This window comes from Lissotriton vulgaris, chromosome 2_1 (assembly GCF_964263255.1).
Source record: "Lissotriton vulgaris chromosome 2_1, aLisVul1.2, whole genome shotgun sequence".
NCBI classification, from domain to species: Eukaryota; Metazoa; Chordata; class Amphibia; order Caudata; family Salamandridae; genus Lissotriton; species Lissotriton vulgaris.
The window spans coordinates 948,441,621-948,464,338 of record NC_141687.1 but is presented as its reverse complement, the minus strand read 5'-3'; the positions used below and the strand labels follow the sequence as shown (position 1 = coordinate 948,464,338).

The 22,718-nt window shown below is 46.1% G+C and overlaps 1 protein-coding gene across 1 annotated transcript in view; it reads left to right on the top strand.

Annotated features, from left to right (window-relative positions):
- Window positions 1-22,718, top strand: part of LOC147731455 (protein argonaute-3) — a 1,378,491-nt gene that overhangs the window by 709,606 nt on the left and 646,167 nt on the right. The window contains exon 9 of the mRNA XM_086956497.1: window positions 15,655-15,774. Coding sequence (XP_086812623.1) covers window positions 15,655-15,774 — 120 coding nt within the window. The remainder of the gene's footprint in view (window positions 1-15,654; window positions 15,775-22,718) is intronic.

Below are 22,718 nucleotides of genomic sequence, written 5' to 3'. Positions count from 1 at the left end.
GGACCCAACACTAGGCGGCGATCTATGCACAAGATATGAATGACAGCAGCCCTACATGCCAAGAACAGATGCATACTGGTAAGCAGCATATTCCTTTAATATCACCCTGATATGGTCAGCCTTGTACAAATATGCGCTTCATATAGCATCGACAACCAGCAGGCAGTTCTCAGCCAAGCAGGTTGAATGGACACATAAGATACATGACATTGGATTGTTATGACCAGGTAAACTTAAATGATCCGGTTTAAAGGAACGGTTACTTTCTTTTTAAACATGCACAGACAAGGCAAAGAATGAGGATGTAAAGACATTTCTTAAGTTCATACACCCTTTCTGCCTTTCCAGAGCGGTCCTCCATTCGCCTGAGCCGCAGCCAGGTGAGGTGAGGCAAATCCCTTCTGCACATTAGGTAAGAGGTATGAGGTACCCTGTGAGTCATATTCAGGGTATTGCACTGTTGGGTACACGACATTAATAATGTAATAGACAGAACTGTGTTTTATTTGATACCGATGATTTGTCTTTGTGTATCTTGTTTTCTTTCTTTTGTTCTTCCTTATGACGTATATCCCTCTCCAGAAAAGTTTCTACGCCAGGAGGTGGAAATAACCCTACCTAGAAGTTCAGGTGGTATGGTTTTTGATTTATTTTTGATGTATTCACTTAATTTGCAGTTGCTTAAAGACCTTTCTATAGGTCCTGATGAAGGCAGAGGACACTAGTGTTCACCAGTCTGCTGAAACATGTTGACCACATATTAGATATAGCAGATATTTGCTCGTACTGCTATTTTTGCACTGTTTTTAACATTTGGACAAATGAGAGACACAATTAAATCTTTTTTTCTCTCATTTTCTCCAGTTTTAATTACACATTAGATATACTTTTTTCACTATCTTTGCTGCACTGCATTTCAGTAGCTGTAAGATTTACATCCTGGTCTCATTCCATCGTGATTTCGCCAACTTACGGGATATATACATCTGGTCCCTATGGGTTAACATTCGAGATAGACGGTATGAGGAAGCCCAAATGATTAATAGGGCGGTACAGGACAACTACTGATGGGTATCCTTCAATACCTGTAGGGTTCTAGAGGTAGCACTCTCTTACATAGAACCCTCTTTGTTGGTTTTCGTCATAATTTAGTACAAGGTTTCTTTCTGACCCTTGGACGCTTTGTGTTTGCTTAATATTTTCAGGTGTCATAAACATACATTCTCAACATACAGTTTGTTACAGGTCTGTTTTAGGTACATAGGTACAATACTTATATTGCAGGCATCTATCTACACATGGCATATACCATACATCATCACTGTGTGCCAGGTCATCTGTCCTTAGATATCACATATATCCTTTCCATCATTCTTGCATTCCAAGAGTGCACCAATACGTAGCTACCGCTACATTTTTCCGATCACATAATACAGTATGGTCACCTTCTCAAACCTCTTGCCCCAGGGTATACACTATCATGAAACATATTATTTATTTGCACGTGTCAGGCCCTTCCAGACCACACCCAGTTTCGTCTACCATGTACTATATCACACCATGCAAAGTCTATTCTCTCGGATGGGATATCAAATAGCAAGTCAAAGGTTCCCATATATCAGTGGGTCTGGAAGACACGGGCATCAACTCTGCATAGGTAGCAAGTGTCTCCTGGCAGGTTATCAGGTCCTCCAGCAATGTCTTAAATTTAGGCGCCTGTCCCCTACCCCACCTACAGGCCACTCTCCTGTTGGCCATTAGAAGTGCCATGGCAACAAATTTTCGATGTTCTGCCCGTGGGGGTTTAACAAACCCAAGTAGGGCCAGCAAAGGATCCGGATTCACAGGGGTATCTATCATTATTTGCAGTGCACGGAACACTTGGCTCCAGTATTCCATGATACTCGGGCAGTTCCAAGCCAAGTGTAAAAAGTCTGCACCCTCAGCGTGGCATCTGTCACATCTATCGTCTGCCCTAAGTTTAAATCTGCACATCTTAGCCTATGCAAAAACTTGCTGTGTATAATCCGGAGTCTACTGCTTGCTGACACTCGCTCTGTCTACGAACAGCATGCCTCCAATTGTTCATCCGTCAGGGCGACCCCCAGTTCCTCCCCCCATCGTTTGCGTGAATGCGTGTCTGGGTACTCCTTTTGTGTGTGCGCTAAAGTGTATATCTGAGAGACTAGTTTCTTTGGCGTGGCCTTTTCCAGTATGAGCTGAGGGGAAGTCAGCACTCTCGGCTCCTCCGGGAACTCAGGCATTAGTGAACACACGCCCTGTCGTAACCTAATGTATAAAACAAATCAAGAGGCGTTTTCTGACCCGAAGGGAAACATATGATCAATAGTACGGAACTTGTTCTCATAATACATGCCCCCCAGGTAGCGATGCTGGCTTTGCGCTTAAAGGTATGAAACACTTCCTCCTGTAACAGCGGCATGTTAGAGTGGTAAGACGGGGGCAATAAAGGTGATTATAACAAAGGCACCCCGAGTGTACGTCCTATACGCTGCTAAGCTGTGCGCGTGCACGTAAGTGCATTGGGCTGCCTCTCTCCAGCACCCACCGTTAGATATAGCGCTCCCTCAAGAGGGACAGGATGTGTTCCACCGCTACCTGCGGCATGTATTGCGGCTGCTTTATCCAGAACCTCGCAAATTGGGCCTTTGCTGCAGCAAAATATAGCTCCAAGTCCGGTATTCCGAACCCCCCTTTTGAGTAGGGTTGTATCAGCACCTCCCACTGTAGTCTCGGCTCTTTACCTCCCCATACGAGTCTTATCAGCTCTGACCTGAGCGTTTTGAAGAAATGCGCACCCGGGTAGTAGGGGATATTCAAAAAAAGGTACAAGAGTTGGGGGAGTATCACCATTTTTATCAAGGACGCACGTCCAGCCATGGACAACGGCAAGGCCACCCACCGTGATATATTATCTGCTATCCGCGTCATGGGCGTCCCATAATTTATTCTCAGCAGTTCTTCCCTGTCCCTTGTAATTCTAATCCCTAGGTATTTCAAATCATCTGCACACCATTCCAACGGGTGGTCCATCGAGAAGCATCCAGTGGCTTCAGTGAGCGGGAAGATTCTAGACTTCTTCCAATTAATCTGGACCCCAGTTAGTCTCCCAAAGACTATAAATTCACGCAGTATCGGGTTCAAATTGTGTTGTGGGTCTCGGACATACAAAGTAATGTCATCTGCATAAAGGGACACAAGCATTTGGCGCTGGTAACACTGTAGGGCTTTATCATTATGCGATTGTCGCAATTTTGCTGCCAGGGGTTCAACAGCAAGCGCAAATAGGAGAGGGATCAGCGGACACCCCTGCATTGTACCCCTCGTTATGTTGAATGTTTGCGAAGTGTGACCATTAACAAGGATCTTTGCTACTGGCTTGGCATGCAGCAGCCTAATCCATGACAAAAACAGCGGCGGGAACACCATTCTCTTCATTACACGAAAAAGGTAGCTCCACTCTACGGAGTCAAACGTCTTAGTGGCATCCAGAAATATCGCAGTCATAAGGAGTTCCGGTGAGACAGTGTTTAATATAGCAAAGAGCGTTCTCAGAGTTGGATCTCCCAGGCACCAAGCCTGACTTGTCTGGCAAAATCAGGTTTTCCATCAGCAGGCTTAATCTTGTTGCAAGAAGATTGGCTAATATTTTAGCATCACTATTAAGAAGCGATAGCGATCTGTATAAATCGCAAAGTTCAGGTGCCTTACCCGGCTTCAGCAATGACAGTATGAGGGCTTCCCTCATAGTAGGAGGTAAATATCCCACTTCAAGTGCAGCCTCATATACTTCCCTGAGCACAGGTGCCATAACATCAATGTACATTTTATAGAATTCAATTGGAATCCCGTCAGTGCCCGTTGCCTTGCCTGATTGCATACCCATTATGGCCTCCCTTACCTCATCCAGTTCAAAGGGAGCACATAAAAATGCTCTCCCTCCGTCACTAAGCCAGCCCAACGCCACATCTCGAAGAAACCCATCCAAATCCAGGCCTTCCTGCCCCGTCGTGGTATAAAGTGTGCTGTAATGCCCCAGAAATGCATTGAGTATAGCGGCCGTGTCCCGGTACACTTCCCCATTCAAATCTCTCACCTCAGTTATGTATGTGGAGCATTGAGGTCGCTTCACCTTCTTACCAGGTCTGTCACCTTCCCCATAATTCCTGGCCACCCAGTATTTACCTTTAAACCTCGCCTCCCTTTGTGCCTCCTCCATATATAGGGTGAGTTTCTCTCTGAAGGAAGCCTGTGCAGGCCCCTCCGAGTCCTCTGCAATATTTGTTTCCAAATTTTTGAGGTTGATTTCCAGCGTTCGTAACGTAGCCCGTATATCCTTAAGCACTCCCGCTCCCTTAGCTATACAATAACCCCTCATTGTCACCTTGAATGCCTCCCAAACTACTTCCACGCTTTGGACAGAATCTTTATTTCTCCTAATGTTCTCCCTGACGTTACTGCCCAGATGATGATATTTGTCTGGCTAGATAGATGTCCTAAAAATCTTTCATTTATTTCACCAGACCTCTGGACCTTGTCCCTCCTAGACAATTGATATATTGTACCGAAGAACAAATGATGGATCAGCACTCAATGGTTGGACGCTTGAGTTCACAGTCTTTATATACGCATATAAGAACTTCCAATGTAGAGATTTTCTTTCTTCATTTGTCCTTTATTAAATATCTTCTCACATAGAAATACGTCAATCAGATAAAATCCAGTAGCCTACGCATTTCGTCCACATAGGACTCCTTCACTCCCATTCTATACATTATAACCGTGAGCAGAGTTATAAGGATATGAGTCTATAATAGAAAATATGTAACCCTTGCTCTTTCAAGATGTACATACTCCATAACTAGATTATCCTTGGGATATAAACTGTGCCAAAAGATATTATGGATTTGGCAAGTCCCACATACTCGTCAGAGGTATGTTCCCTGACATCTTCATTGAAAAAAAGTTTTATACACCCCAACCACCGCTACATCGTATATTACAAATTAATAGTTACAGTGTACACTGCTGAATTTATATACATACTGAAATGGTGTTCTGCTGGGAGCTTTTCTCCAGTACTGTAAATATCCATGTAATGTCTAGTAGAGTGTAAATGTGATTTGTTTTAATGTATATGTACATATTTTAAGCATGTTGGTTCATGTGTTGTATATGTTTTTCTGTAGCCCTGAAGAAGTCCTTTATCGACAAAACGGGTCGGCTATTGGATTTTATCTGATTGATGTATTTCTATGTGAGAAGATATTTAATAAAGGACACGAAAATCTCTACATTGGAAGTTCTTATATGTGTATATAAAGACTGTTTGTCAACTTAGTTATTGAACTCAAGCGTCCAACCATTAAGTGCTAGACCATCATTTGTTCTTTTATATTTTGGAGTGGAGAGGGGTTGTACTCCTTGGTTCATTGCACCGCTGAAAATATCTTATACCTTTCCCATTATACTATTGTTGGCAGGTGTGGTTCTTTCTTGCCTCAACCCTTCAGCTTTGTTTGATATATATTGTACTAATATTATGTTGTACATCTTCAGGAGGCACTAATTCATTGAGAGGATGTAGCCCAGATAGACAATAAAAGTATTTGGATTGCAGAGGCTTTATGGCTGGTTTCAACACCTTGGTGAACCACCTTGAAGCCAAGGACAGACTGAAGGGAAGTGCCACAGATCTGTAAATCTGTGGCCTCCAGAAGAATTGTAGTAATGGCGATTGTAGTGCGAAGATCTGGAGCATCAAATGATTATCCTTCTGATTCAGTCTCCAATCATTTGACAGTAGAATGACTCTGAAAAGATGAATCGCCTCCATTTTAGAGAGGCAGTACACCAACCACTTGTTGAATTCCTGAAGTTTAATGACCAACCTTCTTTTTTTCTGTGCAAGAGTTTGCTCGCTAATCCTTTTGGAAGGAAGGTTAAGTGAACTATCAATCCTTTTTAGAAAAAAACCCTCTACTTCCTTGTCAATGAGGGACGTTTCCTCCCCTGAAAATACAAAGAGTCTGGGTCTTTTGCATTGAAAGAGGATTCCACTTTACTCTTTATGAAAACCTCTGATCATTTGTGGTATCCAAGCATCCCGTTATGTGTTGGCACTTGTGGAGGAATAAGCTCAGCCTCCATTCCAGGCGTGGGGAAGAAGCCAAATGTTTTCGGGTACTGCCCCAGGATAGCTTTTTTTTGTGTCTTTACTTCCTAGAGAGACTGGGAAAAACGGCCAGTCAGTGGAGCACCCCCTGCCGCTACCCACCAAAAACATTCTGGTCAAATACCTTATTCTTTGATTGCTGGGTTTTGTCGAGGGAAAAAATGTAGCAACCCCAATTGTTTTATGAAGGGTTCTGTGAAGAGGCCCCCTTCTGTCAACAGGGTCTTCTTCAGGACTTCCTAGTTTGACAGCCATAAAAAGGAGTGAGTTCCATCTCGTCGGTGCATCAAACGCACATAAGGTGATGGGAGGAATGCTTGCAATAAGCCTAACCACTGGCAATCGCTTGTGCATCATTTCAACGCATCATTCTTTTGCCCACTATGCCACTTCAGGTTTGACCCAGCCATATGTAAATCAGTCTTGACCCCGGTCCAGTAGGAATAGTCCATCCCTGATCCGCAACAAAACCAACCCAAGACTGGTTCGCCCTAGATGGGGCTCATCTGTTGGGTGTAGCATGGTTCCAGTGGCACAGTGATGAGCATAGAGCTCACATCTGGGCATACCATCAGCACTTAGGGTAAAGCATCAAACTCACAAAAGATGATGAAAGGAATGCTTGCAATACGTCTAACCACTGGCAATCGCCCAGGCTAGCATTCCAATCCATTGTTCTTTTGTCCACCATGCAATCTCAACTGGGACCCAGTCATATGCTAATCAGTCATGACCCTGCTTCATTAGTAACAATCCATCCGAACTAACATTCCAGGTCCTCCCTGAACCAGAATACAAGCAACCCAAGACAAGTTTCACCCTGATTGTGGCTCGTCAATTTTAGCACTGTCTTTGATGCCACCGACACCAACTTAAGATCTGTTATAGAAAGTAGCATATTTTTGTTTTAACACAAAGGCAATCATAGTCAGAAGTCAACAAAGAGCTTATCAGCTGTTGCAGTAGTTTCCTTTTAAGTCTATTGATGAGTTTTATGGCAATCGTGAGGGTTTTTTGCCTCTGATTCAGTTCCCACTTAGGTGTCCAACATTGTTTATCTTGACTATGAAGACATAAGCAAGGCAGGCAATCTTCTTCCTCCATGGCATGGATAGTGGTGCCTATTTAGCTCTGCCACATAGCAATGTGTGGCAATCCAAGTAGATGGTTACATGTAGGAGAAACAGAAGAATTTAGTGTTACCAAAACAGGATACTTTATTCCTTCAAGAAGATTCCAGCCATCCTCCAACTGCCCTCCAGCTTAACTGCCCCTGTACACTCCAATTTTAACACATTCTATCACCTTGGTTATGACATACCAGAAGACATTATAGTATTCCAAGTCCCTTCAGTGATGATGTGAGCTACCACACAATAGCTTTTATACGTCTCCTGAAATGGATTTGGAGTGTCCTTCTGGACCTTCCTTACAGGAAGGTTGCCTCATTTATTACTGCCCTTGGCCTGTGGAAGAACAAGGCTGAGCCCCTCACAAAACCATACATTTTTGACACTCTGGCATGGAGGTATTGTTCCCCTTCAATTAATTATTGGTAGCAAACCAGTGTTTGCACTCGTGGTTAACCACCAAGTTGCTGTTGATATCATCTGGTGTCTCACCCTTCTTGGGGGAGTCTTGTTGGTTAGGATTTTTTTTCTGCAATACACAACCGTGACTCTTTTCCCTCTGCTCCTATAGCCCCTTAAGCGCTGCGCCCGTCCAGCGGCCGACGGCACCACTACCTCGGGAGTGCTGCTGTCAGCCGTTGGACGTTCCAACTGCACCTGCGCAATGGAACGTTCAGCACTGGAGCTGGACGTTCCAAAGCAGCTAAGGTGATAGATTCATAGTCAAAGAGGTTTGAGGCAGTGTAGAAGAATGTTTTCTATTTACGGAGCCTTGCCCCTTGATCTATTAACACAACTTGCCATCTGGCCTGTTACTCTCATGCTTTATGAGTAGTGGTGCAATTGGTTGTTCCAAACCTCTCTTCCCACCTTTATCACCATTTTGCAGAGGTTGTGCATGATGTTTGAAATACAGTCAGACAGATCTGCCATTCTCATCTGGACAAAATGGATTCACCCGTGTGATCCATCTGCTCTTCTGTAGCCATCTGCTGCCATGCCTAGATGGTTTTCACAGTTTTTTGATGGGCTAGCTTCTTTAGTGAGAAGTCTGTTTCTTCAGTGGAGTGCTTCAGACAAGGTTGCGCTATCACTTGGTAGTTGAATTTGACTTGCTATGCCGTCCATTTTCACCAACGGTACCACAGTTCTTGAGGTATTGCAGGGGCCTTCCTTTTTGGCTGTGCAGCCTATATAACAGACCAACGAGTAGTGTTAGAAGGACACCGCAATTCCAAAGGGCATCACATGCTACAGAAAAAGTCAATTTCCTCCTCTTACCAGGCATCTTCTGCAAAATAAATTTTCCACACCTTTGGGGAAACACATGAAGTTTTAGGGTAGAGGGTGTCCTTTCATTTACCACGCCCCATCCATCACCACAGATGGTTGTCTTTCAGATTTTCGAATAAAATTATGTCATTTATTTCCAGGAGGTGCCTGTGCCCTCCTCATTTTTCCCTCTATCAACTCAAAATCCCATGCTTGCATTCTGCAGAAGGAGGTTCTCTCTCTAATAAGCAAGGGGCTATGGAGTTGTTCCAGATAGCAAGATGGGCTGCTGCTTTCATTATTTTGTTGTTTTTAAGGCAGACAGTGGCCTCTGATCTATTCTAGACTATGGCATTATGAATGCCTACTTCTCCATGATGTAGTTCAGGTGGTTTCCTTTGCGTATAATCTTTTGGTTTCAGAGCTGAAAGACTGGGGGTGTCCCTCAACTTACTGAGCACATATTTTCGAATGCCATCCCTGAAGCCACACAGAAGTTGCCTGCCCTTTGCTTCACCCAATACCAATTTGCTGTCCTTTGTTAGGAGCCAATTTTAGCTCATTGAGTCTTCGTGAAAGTAATGTTGGGGATTGTGGCTAATCCTCCTAGGTTGCAATCTCAGTGTTCATGTACCCTGATGGCTAGTTAGTAAAGGTGGGTTCACTTGGCTTTTAGATCTGAGGTTTTCGGTCAGCCTCCTCAGGTGTCACCTCCAACCCTTCCAGTGTCTTCTCTTCATCAGGATTATTGGACACTTTTCTGCTCAAGGTCTTCACTCTTCCACAGCGGGTTCAGTGCATTCAGGCTATGGTCCGGATGTTGGAAGGATGGGGGGCCCTTCCTCTTGCCCTGGCATTACTCCACCTTGTGGCTCTGCTTGCCTGTTGCATGTTGCTGGTCACCAGGTCAAGTGGTACAAGCGTATACTCCAGGGGTGGCTCCTTTTTCAGGGAGCCAAGATCTGGGGGTGTTCTGACGGGCAGCATTCTGAATTTTCCTGAATCTTCTCGAGACCTTGATAGTTTCTGACGATTGATCACCTTAACTGTGGGAAATCCTTTTGTCCCCCTCCTCACTCTGTTGGGGTGGCCACCTCAATGAATGAGAGAGTCTTTTCATCTCCCACAAAGTAGAAGTGGCACATCAACCTGAAAAAACTTTGGGCGTTCTTGCCCTCAAGGTGTTCCTGCCTTCCATCGGTGGTCAGTCATTTCAGGCTCTGACGCACAACACAACTGTGATGAGGTATGATGACAAGCAAGGTGATGTGGGCTTGCTAGCTTTTTCTGTAACTGGAGGCACTGAAGTATTGGTCTTAGGCTCATGATGCCTGGCAGGTTGTGAACTACCTTGTGGGCTTTCTGTACATGGGAGGTGGTGATCTCAGTCAGTACCATCTTGCCTTTTACCATTGGCGCCATCACCTGGAGGTGGTTCAGTCCACCTTTGCCATCTTTTCCGTTTGTTCCCATTCCTGTGATTCCTTGGGTACTGAGAAGGTAGAGTCAGGACATGCAAATATAATCCTATGGACTGGTCACAAACTGCATGGTATGTGTGCCCTCCTTTTCCACTTCTGCTCAGGACAGACCTCCTCTCACAATGGGAGGAGCAAGCCCTGCATTCAATCTTCCGGACCCTCCAGAATCATGCCTGGAGGCAGAGCTACTTAATCAGAGTTCATGTGACCCGCCTGGAGAGATGTGTGAGTAGGATGCAGCCTTCACATTGTGGTGATTACCACCCAGGTAAGTACCACGCAAGTCATTACTATGCAGGCAAGTACCAATAGGTTTTTTCCATAGGTTTACAATATGGTACTGTAGCACTCAGGTAAGTAACATTTTAAATGGTTTTAAGTGACATAATCTTAGGTGTATCCATGTCAGTCACTACTGTGTATTTATAGTCAGGTCAGAGTTTCCATAGGAAGAATGTTTTTTTTGCTAATAAATTTGCTGTCATTTGATAAATCTACATAGTTCTGTTGAAAATAAAAGTTCATCCACCTCAGCTCCTTCCTGGAAAGTTTCAGGGTGATCCATCAAGTGGAGGGCCAGAAAAAGGGGAGGGGCAATACTTTGATTTCCCTTGTTTATTCCTTTAGGAAATGTTTCTTGCAGAATTACCCAAAAGTTAGAACTTTACCCAGAAAGCCTGCGATTTGCTGCAAATACATTCATCAGTTTTTGAGAAATTCGCATTTAAAAAGATGCTCGGGTGGTCATAAAGGGGTTAAAGAAATAGATATAGCTGGATTAGTGACCTGATATGCTGTGACTGGCCTCTTTAAAGGGGACTAGTCAATCCTGATTTGCTGACCAAACCAGACCCTGTATCCAACATAAAATAGGAGTTGGTTGATGGGCTTACCCTATGGCCAGACCCTGGGCTTCACCCTCCGCATGTGGCCAACCCTGCTGCGCATGGCCATGTGGCCTGGTCCTGTGGTTACCCTTCCATTACCTCCTTGTCCTCAGGGATGTCATTCAAGATTCCATCAGTGATGTCCCTACTGTTGTCCTTTTAACGTGTCATGAGTGATGTAATACGTGAAGTCCTAAGCAGTGCATGGTGGAGGCGCAAATATAGTTACCTCACTGAACTAGAACTGGTGAATTTGAGTGTTTTTGAAGTTTTTAAGCATTCGTTTTCAACTCATTTCATCAGCTAACAATAAAGTTACTTTAACCTTTTGATGTTTTAAAGATCATTTCTAGGGTCTGTTTTAATGTAAGGTAAGGTCTTCTTACCATATCTAATGTCACTATAACCTTTTTTTCAGTGAATTTCTTTTTTTTCTTTTGTTTTTTGCATAACATTTTTATTTTGGGGTGTTTTTTAATGTTAGGAAAAATCACATTACCATACCAGACAATACATTCCATGTAACATTTGGTTCAAGGCATGTGTGGCTGTAGATACATATTCTTTGCATGAGCCCCATCTAGTGTTGGATTCGGATGTATACAGGTTGTTTTTTTCCTTGACTAATTCTTTTCAAGTCACAAGGCAATGTGACTCCTCCATTTGGTAACAATGTGCACTGGCATCGATTCCATCTTTAGATCTTTTTTTCCTGCCAACAGTTTCGGAAGTACTCCCTCTCGCTCCGGTTCGAGATCGTCATTTCGGTTTCCGTTCTGTTAGCTAGTTAACTACATTCGACGGTATTGCTTCTATTGAGTAGTTTATACTACGTCTCGAATATCTTCGACGGGTCGGGATCGAAAAATAACTTCTCAGCCCAACTCCATTGTTTCCACTCGGTCAGCTCACTAAGTAAATGAGCTGCTGATGGGCCGCACTCCGTTCCGTTTCTGTCTGCAGCACCATTCCAAATATCCCCATACAGATCTCCATTCAGTCTGTAACCTATGTCTCTTGCCCGAGCATAAAGAAGATATTTGTGAAGGTTGTAAATTGTAGCAGTCGAAGAAAACTCTTCACGACCGACCTCTCGAGATGCAGTGGGCGCGGAGGAAAACTCATGCGCACTTGTGCTGCTGTCTGCTGCCGGACAATCAGGTCAGTCAACATGACGTGGACCGCCCACCCCTTCAGACTCTGAAGGGGTGGGCGGTCCGACGTCATGCTGACTGACATGATTGTCAGTTCAACCTCGGCGTCTTTGAACTTGAGTAACCTGAGAGTTTACTTAAGTTCAAAGATGCCGAGGGAGCTGCGTGTGCGGGCGGCTTGTGGGCCCTTAATGGATGCACCGCCACTGGTTGCGCCCCTAGGGCAACATTGTAACTCGTGCAACTTAACATATTTTTCTTAAGAGTCTTGCCATATGCTTAGCCCTCTGATCTCATAAAGAGTTCAGAGTTGTATGCTAGTTAATAAATATCTTGTTTATTTTCATAACTACCTGTGTGGTGTCCTTTCATTTGGTATTCAAGGGGTTATATGTGGTAAAAAAGCTGGCTTCACATGCCAAAAGAGTTTAGCCTAAGATTGCTTTGTCCATGCTACCATTAGGATAGCTGGTCTATAAGGTTGACTTACAACCAATCACCATAAGGGTTGTTTGGACTGATACAAGGTGATCACTAGAACTAGTGAGCATCTTATATCAGGCCAACTTCTCACAGTTGCATGATATGTATTATCTAAAGACTGGTATATGCTGTTCTATCAGAAATGTGCATATTGTATTGCTTGCTACTCTGATTCAGGCATGTGAATCTATGAAAGACACCCATAATAATGGATAAGAAATGCGTTACTTACCTATAACTGCAGTTATCCAGTATTGGTGTCTTTCATAGATTCACATGCAACCCTCCCGCCTCCCCTGGAAGGACTCACTTATCTCTCTAACAGTATTACGCCTACCTAGCTTGGTGCGTACGCAAATCTGAGAGACTGAGGCTCCTGACAGGAAGGTTCTAGAGGGAGGTGATAGCTGATTGGCTACCTTCTGGAGTTTGGTCCTTTTTACAAAAGGACATAGATAAGCTACTAAGGTGAGGCCCTTAGGCCTATTTTTCTCTATATATTTCTATAGGACATTACTTTTATATGTACCGGAGACTCCTGTCTCGAGGACGGGGAATGATTCAGGCATGTGAATCTATGAAAGACACCAATACTGGATAACTGCAGTTACAGGTATGTAACGCATTTCTTATGTCTGCATTTTGGAAATGACGTTTTCACATCTTATTAAATACCTTTGCTGTTTTGGGTTATGAAGTGTTCTGGAGTTCCTGCAGGCTGCCTGAATATTCTTTGGTCATGACCTCATTTAAGACTCAGAACTAGGATTACATGTAAGTGACATTTTCTTACCATAGCAACCAATGTAATCCTAGGCCTTCAGCCTTTTTCATTCATCATCATACAGCATTTCACCAAACCCCCCAGCGAAGCCACGGATGTCACACCTTCCCAGGATCTCTGCAATAAGCTCAGCTCCTAATTGCGTCTGAAGATCAAGGCCCTCTACGACTACTTCAGCGAACTGACGCCGAACACCACCCCCCTACCCTCCGCCGCTGATAAGTCAACCATCATGACCTGGAACCCTGCCACACTCGAACACATCACCGCTACCATGAAGAAAACCCACTCAGGAGCCCCAATGGACCCCTGCCCACGGCACATCTTCCACAGGGCTGCTTCCGCCATCGCACCCACCACCATTAACGTCTCCTTCAGATCCGGCACCTTCCCAGATGACTGGAAGTGGGCGGAGGTTATTACTCCTCCTCAAGAAACCCACGGCCGACCGGACGGACCTGAAAAACTACCGGCCCATCTCTCTCCTCCCCTTCGCGGCCAAAGTCACTGATAGACGCGTAAACGCTCAGCTGACCGCCTTTATCGAAGAAAATTTCATCCTAGACGTCTCCCAATCTGGATTCCACAGCAACCACAGCACTGAGACCGCACTCCTTGCCACCACTGATGACATCCGCATGCTACTCGACCAGGGACACACGGCACCCCTCATCCTCCTAGACCTCTCCACAGCCTTCGACACAGCTCACATCTCACGCTCGCAGCCAGATTTCACGATGCTGGGATACAAGGAGCCACCCTGAAGTGGATCCAATCTTTTCTCTCTGGCAGAAGCCAGAGGATCAGACTCCTCCCCCCCCCCCCCCCCTCCCTCACCCCCTCCTTCCTCTCCGAACCCACAGAGATCAACTGCGGAGTACCCCAAGGATCATCCCTCAGTCCCATGCTCTTCAACATTTCCATGGCCCCCCTTGCCGCCATCGCCAGACAGCATAGTATCCTACGCCAACGACACCCAGCTCATCTTCTCACTCATGAGGGATCCCGAAAACACCAGACTCGGCTTCCAGGAAGGAATGAAGGACGTCGAAGCCTGGATGAAGGACAGCTGCTTGAAGCTCAACTCAGAGAAAACCGAGATACTCATCCTCAGACCCTCCTCCTCCGCCTGGGACAACACCGGTGGCCCTCCTTCAACGGAAGTCCACCCACCCCTACAGACCACGCATGAAACCTCAGAATCATCCTCAACTCCTCCCTCTCCATGACCCGCCAGATCAACGCCGTCGCTTCCATCAGTTTCATCTGCCTGCGCACCCTCCGCAAGACCTTCAAATGGATTCCGCCGAATGCATAAGGACCGCCACCCACGCTCTCATAACCAGCAGACTGGACTATGGCAATGCCCTCCACTAGAATCAACAGAACTCTCCTACACAGAACACGGCAGCCAGACTCGTCCTCAGGACTCCGCATCACAAACACATTATCCAACACCTACGAGACCTCCACTGGCTCCCCGTCGAGAAGAGGGTTACCGTCAAACTCCTTACCCACGCCTGCAAGTCCCTTCACAACATCGTACTCAAATACCTTAACGGGAGAGTCTCCTTCCACATTCCCAAGAGGAACCTCCGCTCCGGCGACCTCCCCTGGCAGTGATCCTCCGCAGAAACAGAGCAGGTGGGAGAGCCTTCTCCTACATGGCAGCCAAGACCTGGAACGAGCTCCGAGTGAACATCAGACGCTCCCCGACCCTGCACACGTTCAGTAAGGACCTCAAGACCTAACCACTGATCCGGAGCTGCATTCCTCTCCCCCCCCAGCGCCTTGATACCCTCAAGGGTGAGCAGCACGCTCTATAAACACCTGATTGATTGATTCATACATACAGTGTAAGCCATAAGCCCAGTTTGGTCATAATATACTCTCACTTACAGGCGGGAAAATAAAAACTGGTTTGAAAGAAGCAGAGAAGAGTGAGTGTGTCAAGACACTGTCTTTCTCCTAGACATGTACAGAGCTAGGGCTTGTACTTTCATAAAGCCTCAGGTTAGTACATCCATACATAACTATGCAGGGGCTGAAAAAAAAAGTTACTCGTGTTAATAAAAGAATTAACATGTCTGTTATTTTTCACATGTTGGCCATTCTTTGGCAAGTTACTAGACCTCTGGGTTTCATTGTACTTTGTCAGGCTCTCTGATTTATCGCTTTCCAAGCAGCTGTTAGACATGTAAAAAGCATTTGAATAACATTTTAATGTTTAAAAAGCATTAAAACCATTCTCTGTTGTCTACTTGCAGGTATGTAACATTGTCGCAGGTCAACGATGTATCAAGAAGCTGACAGACAATCAAACATCAACAATGATCAAAGCAACAGCAAGATCCGCACCAGACAGGCAAGAGGAGATCAGTCGATTAGTGAGTTTGTGACGTATTCGTACTTGTAGAATGTTGCAGGTCTTGAGGCCCCAGTAATCCCTGTGAACTAGAAAAGCTGTATTTTATTTAATGGAATGGTGTTGTAGATGTTGGCCACGTAAAGAGCATTGCGGTTGCTAATGTGAAGTGGATATACGTTAGCTAGACCACTAACAGTGAATTTGAACAGCAAAAGAGCATAACTGGTCTCTGTGCACTGCAAGATGGGGCCAGTGGAAACATTCTTTAGACAGTCTGGTACATACCTTCCCTGCTCTTGGATCATGCGCAGTACCAACGCAAAACCCTGTACAGTGTGAAGACATTATGCTTGTGCCTACCTTCACAGGTTTGTTTTAGGATCCTATATTGTACCAAATACAGCTGTAGCCAAAGGAGTCCAGCAAATCCAATGCAGCTGAGCACTCTCCAGCGCCTACAAAAGGCAAGATTTTCAGACTTTTTTTGTCTGCTTAAAAATAAAAGATGTCCCAAACTATACTATAGCACCTGTAAGCTCAGTCTGCTTTAACATTACAAGAGCTAAAAAATAAAAAAATAAACCATTCTATCACTTTAAAGATTCCTGTGGCTTCCATAGCCCATGATACTGACCGCTAGCAGTTGCCTTAATGAATGAAAATTTTCCTAGCTATCGTAATGGAAAGTTTCAATTCTATTAAGTACACAGAGGTGACGATTATGCTCTACTTTCTTAACTTTATAATATAGCAGCCATATAAAAACCAGAACAAAGACTTAATTTTCCACCAAAAAAGGTTGGGATTAAGTCAACAGTTCAACATTAAAAATATCTAATCAATGGTGTTGGGCCCCACTTAATAGTCCTTCGTCCCTGTTGCTGCCTCTTCTTTCTTCATGTGACAGAAATCGAATAATATAGCCTTCAGTTCTTTTTAGACCCATCGGATCCTGAAAAAATGAAAAAAAGAAAAACAGATGAGAGTAAACTTCCACATTTGCGACTTTGTAACAGGTTATACAAGTCTTTGAAAAATAAATATCGACGCCATATAAATCTATCACAAAGACTGTTTGCTACCCAACAATGGAATGCACAGTAGTACACACCTGTACAGAAGAATCCACTGTTTGGGTGGACGTAGTTAAACACAGCATCCTCGCCTCCGTGTCCTTAATAGAATTGAAACTTTCCATTACGATAGCTAGGAAATTTTCATTCTATGTCAGGACCGAAGGCGAGGATTATGCTTGTTTAAAGTTTGAAGGATTTCAGTGAGAATGACTCTGAGGCTGTTCGGCTTCATGGTCTCCTCTATCCTGCTTGTGGACCATGCCAGATGGCACATGCAGGCAATGCAGTGGGACTTGAAGTTCCAATGGCCACAGGCATCGGGGAAATCTTGCTGACCTGGTTCAGATATCGGAGGGCACTGCAAAAGACCTGCAGTGGTGGCTAACAAACCGCCATTGGGTCCTAGGCAGACCCCTCCCTTCCCCACCCAGATATCACAGTAGTGACAGATCCAACTCTTCTTGGGAGGGGCAGCCATCTGGGAGAGGTGGAGATCAGAAGACTCTGGTTCCCAGCAGAAGCCAGGCTCCATATCAACCTGTTGGAGCTTTGGTCGATCCGATTGGCACTGAAAGCCTTTTTATCGTTCATCAAGTGAAGGCTAGTTCAGGTGTTCACAGACAACATTACCATGTGGTACTTCGGAAAACGGGGGTGTGGTGTCGTGGACCCTCTGTCAAGAGGCCCTGCGTCTCTGGACTTGGCTGGAACAACAGGGCATTTCTCTGGTGGTTCAACATCTGGCCGGTTCTCTGGATGCCAGAGCGGACAAACTCAGCCAACGGTGATGGATCAAGCCCTGATCTTTGGACTGGGTAAGAGTGGTCTGCTTAATTCAGACACTCTGTTCATCACCACCCCCTTTTCTGAATCGTTTTTGGCCACTATAGGTTTGGCAGGGTATACTCAGATATGAGTCCCTTTCTCACTGCACCATCAGGATTCAAGCAAGCCGGGCCGAAGACGGCTGAAATGCCAGAAACCGGTCCCCGGTAGCTTGTCTCCTTTCTGGTGAAGAATTGGCTTGGTAGTTTAGTCTGCCCTGTTCCCATGATGCACTGGGCCAGGGACAGACTGATTTGCATATAGCCAGGTTCTGAGCTGGGATGGTGCAGTGAGATAAATAACGGTGATGGATCAAGCCCTGATCTTTGGACTGGGTAAGAGTGGTCTACTTAATTCAGACACTCTGTTCATCACCACCCCCTTTTCTGAATCGTTTCTGGCCACTATAGGTGTGGCAGGGTATACTCAGACATGAGTCCCTTTCTCACTGCACCATCAGGATTCAAGCAAGTCGGGCCGAAGACGGCTGAAATGCCAGAAATCGGTCCCCGGTAGCTTGTCTCCTTTCTGGTGAAGAATTGGTTTGGTAGTTTAGTCTGCCCTGTTCCCATGATGCACTGGGCCAGGGACAGACTGATTTGCATATAGTCAGGTTCTGAGCTGGGATGGTGCAGTGAGATAAATAACGGTGATGGATCAAGCCCTGATCTTTGGACTGGGTAAGAGTGGCCTGCTTAATTCAGACACTCTGTTCATCACCACCCCCTTTTCTGAATCATTTTTGGCCACTATAGGTGTGGCAGGGTATATACTCAGACATGAGTCCCTTTCTCACTGCACCATCAGGATTCAAGCAAGCCGGGCCAAGGACGGCTGAAATGCCAGAAACCGGTCCCCGGTAGCTTGTCTCCTTTCTGGTGAAGAATTGGCTTGGTAGTTTAGTCTGCCCTGTTCCCATGATGCACTGGGCCAGGGACAGACTCATTTGCATATAGCCAGGTTCTGAGCTGGGATGGTGCAGTGAGATAAATAACGGTGATGGATCAAGCCCTGATCTTTGGACTGGGTAAGAGTGGTCTGCTTAATTCAGACACTCTGTTCATCACCACCCCCTTTTCTGAATCGTTTTTGGCCACTATAGGTGTGGCAGGGTATACTCAGACATGAGTCCCTTTCTCACTGCACCATCAGGATTCAAGCAAGCCGGGCCGAAGACGGCTGAAATGCCAGAAACCGGTCCCCGGTAGCTTGTCTCCTTTCTGGTGAAGAATTGGCTTGGTAGTTTAGTCTGCCCTGTTTCCCATGATGCACTGGGCCAGGGACAGACTGATTTGCATATAGCCAGGTTCTGAGCTGGGATGGTGCAGTGAGATAAATAACGGTGATGGATCAAGCCCTGATCTTTGGACTTGGTAAGAGTGGGCTGCTTAATTCAGACACTCTGTTCAACACCACCCCCTTTTCTGAATCGTTTCTGGCCACTATAGGTGTGGCAGGGTATACTCAGACATGAGTCCCTTTCTCACTGCACCATCAGGATTCAAGCAAGCCGGGCCGAAGACGGCTGAAATGCCAGAAACCGGTCCCCGGTAGCTTGTCTCCTTTCTGGTGAAGAATTGGCTTGGTAGTTTAGTCTGCCCTGTTCCCATGATGCACTGGGCCAGGGACAGACTGATTTGCATATAGCCAGGTTCTGAGCTGGGATGGTGCAGTGAGATAAATAACGGTGATGGATCAAGCCCTGATCTTTGGACTGGGTAAGAGTGGTCTGCTTAATTCAGACACTCTGTTCATCACCACCCCCCTTTTCTGAGTCGTTTTTGGCCACTATAGGTGTGGCAGGGTATACTCAGACATGAGTCCCTTTCTCACTGCACCATCAGGGTTCAAGCAAACCGGGCCGAAGACGGCTGAAATGCCAGAAACCGGTCCCCGGTAGCTTGTCTCCTTTCTGGTGAAGAATTGGCTTGGTAGTTTAGTCTGCCCTGTTCCCATGATGCACTGGGCCAGGGACAGACTGATTTGCATATAGCCAGGTTCTGAGCTGGGATGGTGCAGTGAGATAAATAACGGTGATGGATCAAGCCCTGATCTTTGGACTGGGTAAGAGTGGTCTGCTTAATTCAGACACTCTGTTCAACACCACCCACTTTTCTGAATCGTTTTTGGCCACTATAGGTGTGGCAGGGTATACTCAGACATGATTCCCTTTCTCACTGCACCATCAGGATTCAAGCAAGCCGGGCCGAAGACGGCTGAAATGCCAGAAACCGGTCCCCGGTAGCTTGTCTCCTTTCTGGTGAAGAATTGGCTTGGTAGTTTAGTCTGCCCTGTTCCCATGATGCACTGGGCCAGGGACAGACTGATTTGCATATAGCCAGGTTCTGAGCTGGGATGGTGCAGTGAGATAAATAACGGTGATGGATCAAGCCCTGATCTTTGGACTGGGTAAGAGTGGTCTGCTTAATTCAGACACTCTGTTCATCACCACCCCCCTTTTCTGAGTCGTTTTTGGCCACTATAGGTGTGGCAGGGTATACTCAGACATGAGTCCCTTTCTCACTGCACCATCAGGGTTCAAGCAAGCCGGGCCGAAGACGGCTGAAATGCCAGAAACCGGTCCCCGGTAGCTTGTCTCCTTTCTGGTGAAGAATTGGCTTGGTAGTTTAGTCTGCCCTGTTTCCCATGATGCACTGGGCCAGGGACAGACTGATTTGCATATAGCCAGGTTCTGAGCTGGGATGGTGCAGTGAGATAAATAACGGTGATGGATCAAGCCCTGATCTTTGGACTGGGTAAGAGTGGTCTGCTTAATTCAGACACTCTGTTCATCACCACCCCCTTTTCTGAGTCGTTTTTGGCCACTATAGGTGTGGCAGGGTATACTCAGACATGAGTCCCTTTCTCACTGCACCATCAGGATTCAAGCAAGCCGGGCCGAAGACGGCTGAAATGCCAGAAACCGGTCCCCGGTAGCTTGTCTCCTTTCTGGTGAAGAATTGGCTTGGTAGTTTAGTCTGCCCTGTTCCCATGATGCACTGGGCCAGGGACAGACTGATTTGCATATAGCCAGGTTCTGAGCTGGGATGGTGCAGTGAGATAAATAATGGTGATGGATCAAGCCCTGATCTTTGGACTGGGTAAGAGGGGTCTGCTTAATTCAGACAATCTGTTCATCACCACCCCCCTTTTCTGAGTCGTTTTTGGCCACTATAGGTGTGGCAGGGTATACTCAGACATGAGTCCCTTTCTCACTGCACCATCAGGATTCAAGCAAGCCGGGCCGAAGACAGCTGAAATGCCAGAAACCGGTCCCCGTTAGCTTGTCTCCTTTCTGGTGAAGAATTGGCTTGGTAGTTTAGTCTGCCCTGTTCCCATGATGCACTGGGCCAGGGACAGACTGATTTGCATATAGCCAGGTTCTGAGCTGGGATGGTGCAGTGAGATAAATAATGGTGATGGATCAAGCCCTGATCTTTGGACTGGGTAAGAGGGGTCTGCTTAATTCAGACAATCTGTTCATCACCACCCCCCTTTTCTGAGTCGTTTTTGGCCACTATAGGTGTGGCAGGGTATACTCAGACATGAGTCCCTTTCTCACTGCACCATCAGGATTCAAGCAAGCCGGGCCGAAGACAGCTGAAATGCCAGAAACCGGTCCCCGTTAGCTTGTCTCCTTTCTGGTGAAGAATTGGCTTGGTAGTTTAGTCTGCCCTGTTCCCATGATGCACTGGGCCAGGGACAGACTGATTTGCATATAGCCAAGTTCTGAGCTGGGATGGTGCAGTGAGATAAATAACGGTGATGGATCAAGCCCTGATCTTTGGACTGGGTAAGAGTGGTCTGCTTAATTCAGACACTCTGTTCATCACCACCCCCTTTTCTGAGTCGTTTTTGGCCACTATAGGTGTGGCAGGGTATACTCAGACATGAGTCCCTTTCTCACTGCACCATCAGGATTCAAGCAAGCCGGGCCGAAGACGGCTGAAATGCCAGAAACCGGTCCCCGGTAGCTTGTCTCCTTTCTGGTGAAGAATCGGCTTGGTAGTTTAGTCTGCCCTGTTCCCATGATGCACTGGGCCAGGGACAGACTGATTTGTATATAGCCAGGTTCTGAGCTGGGATGGTGCAGTGAGATAAATAACGGTGATGGATCAAGCCCTGATTTTTGGACTGGGTAAGAGTGGTCTGCTTAATTCAGACACTCTGTTCATCACCACCCCCTTTTCTGAATCGTTTTTGGCCACTATAGGTGTGGCAGGGTATACTCAGACATGAGTCCCTTTCTCACTGCACCATCAGGAGCCAAGCAAGCCGGGCCGAAGACGGCTGAAATGCCAGAAACCGGTCCCCGGTAGCTTGTCTCCTTTCTGGTGAAGAATTGGCTTGGTAGTTTAGTCTGCCCTGTTCCCATGATGCACTGGGCCAGGGACAGACTGATTTGCATATAGCCAGGTTCTGAGCTGGGATGGTGCAGTGAGATAAATAACGGTGATGGATCAAGCCCTGATCTTTGGACTGGGTAAGAGTGGTCTGCTTAATTCAGACACTCTGTTCATCACCACCCCCTTTTCTGAATCGTTTTTGGCCACTATAGGTGTGGCAGGGTATACTCAGACATGAGTCCCTTTCTCACTGCACCATCAGGATTCAAGCAAGCCGGGCCGAAGACGGCTGAAATGCCAGAAACCGGTCCCCGGTAGCTTGTCTCCTTTCTGGTGAAGAATTGGCTTGGTAGTTTAGTCTGCCCTGTTCCCATGATGCACTGGGCCAGGGACAGACTGATTTGCATATAGCCAGGTTCTGAGCTGGGATGGTGCAGTGAGATAAATAACGGTGATGGATCAAGCCCTGATCTTTGGACTGGGTAAGAGTGGTCTGCTTAATTCAGACACTCTGTTCAACACCACCCCCTTTTCTGAATCGTTTTTGGCCACTATAGGTGTGGCAGGGTATACTCAGACATGATTCCCTTTCTCACTGCACCATCAGGATTCAAGCAAGCCGGGCCGAAGACGGCTGAAATGCCAGAAACCGGTCCCCGGTAGCTTGTCTCCTTTCTGGTGAAGAATTGGCTTGGTAGTTTAGTCTGCCCTGTTCC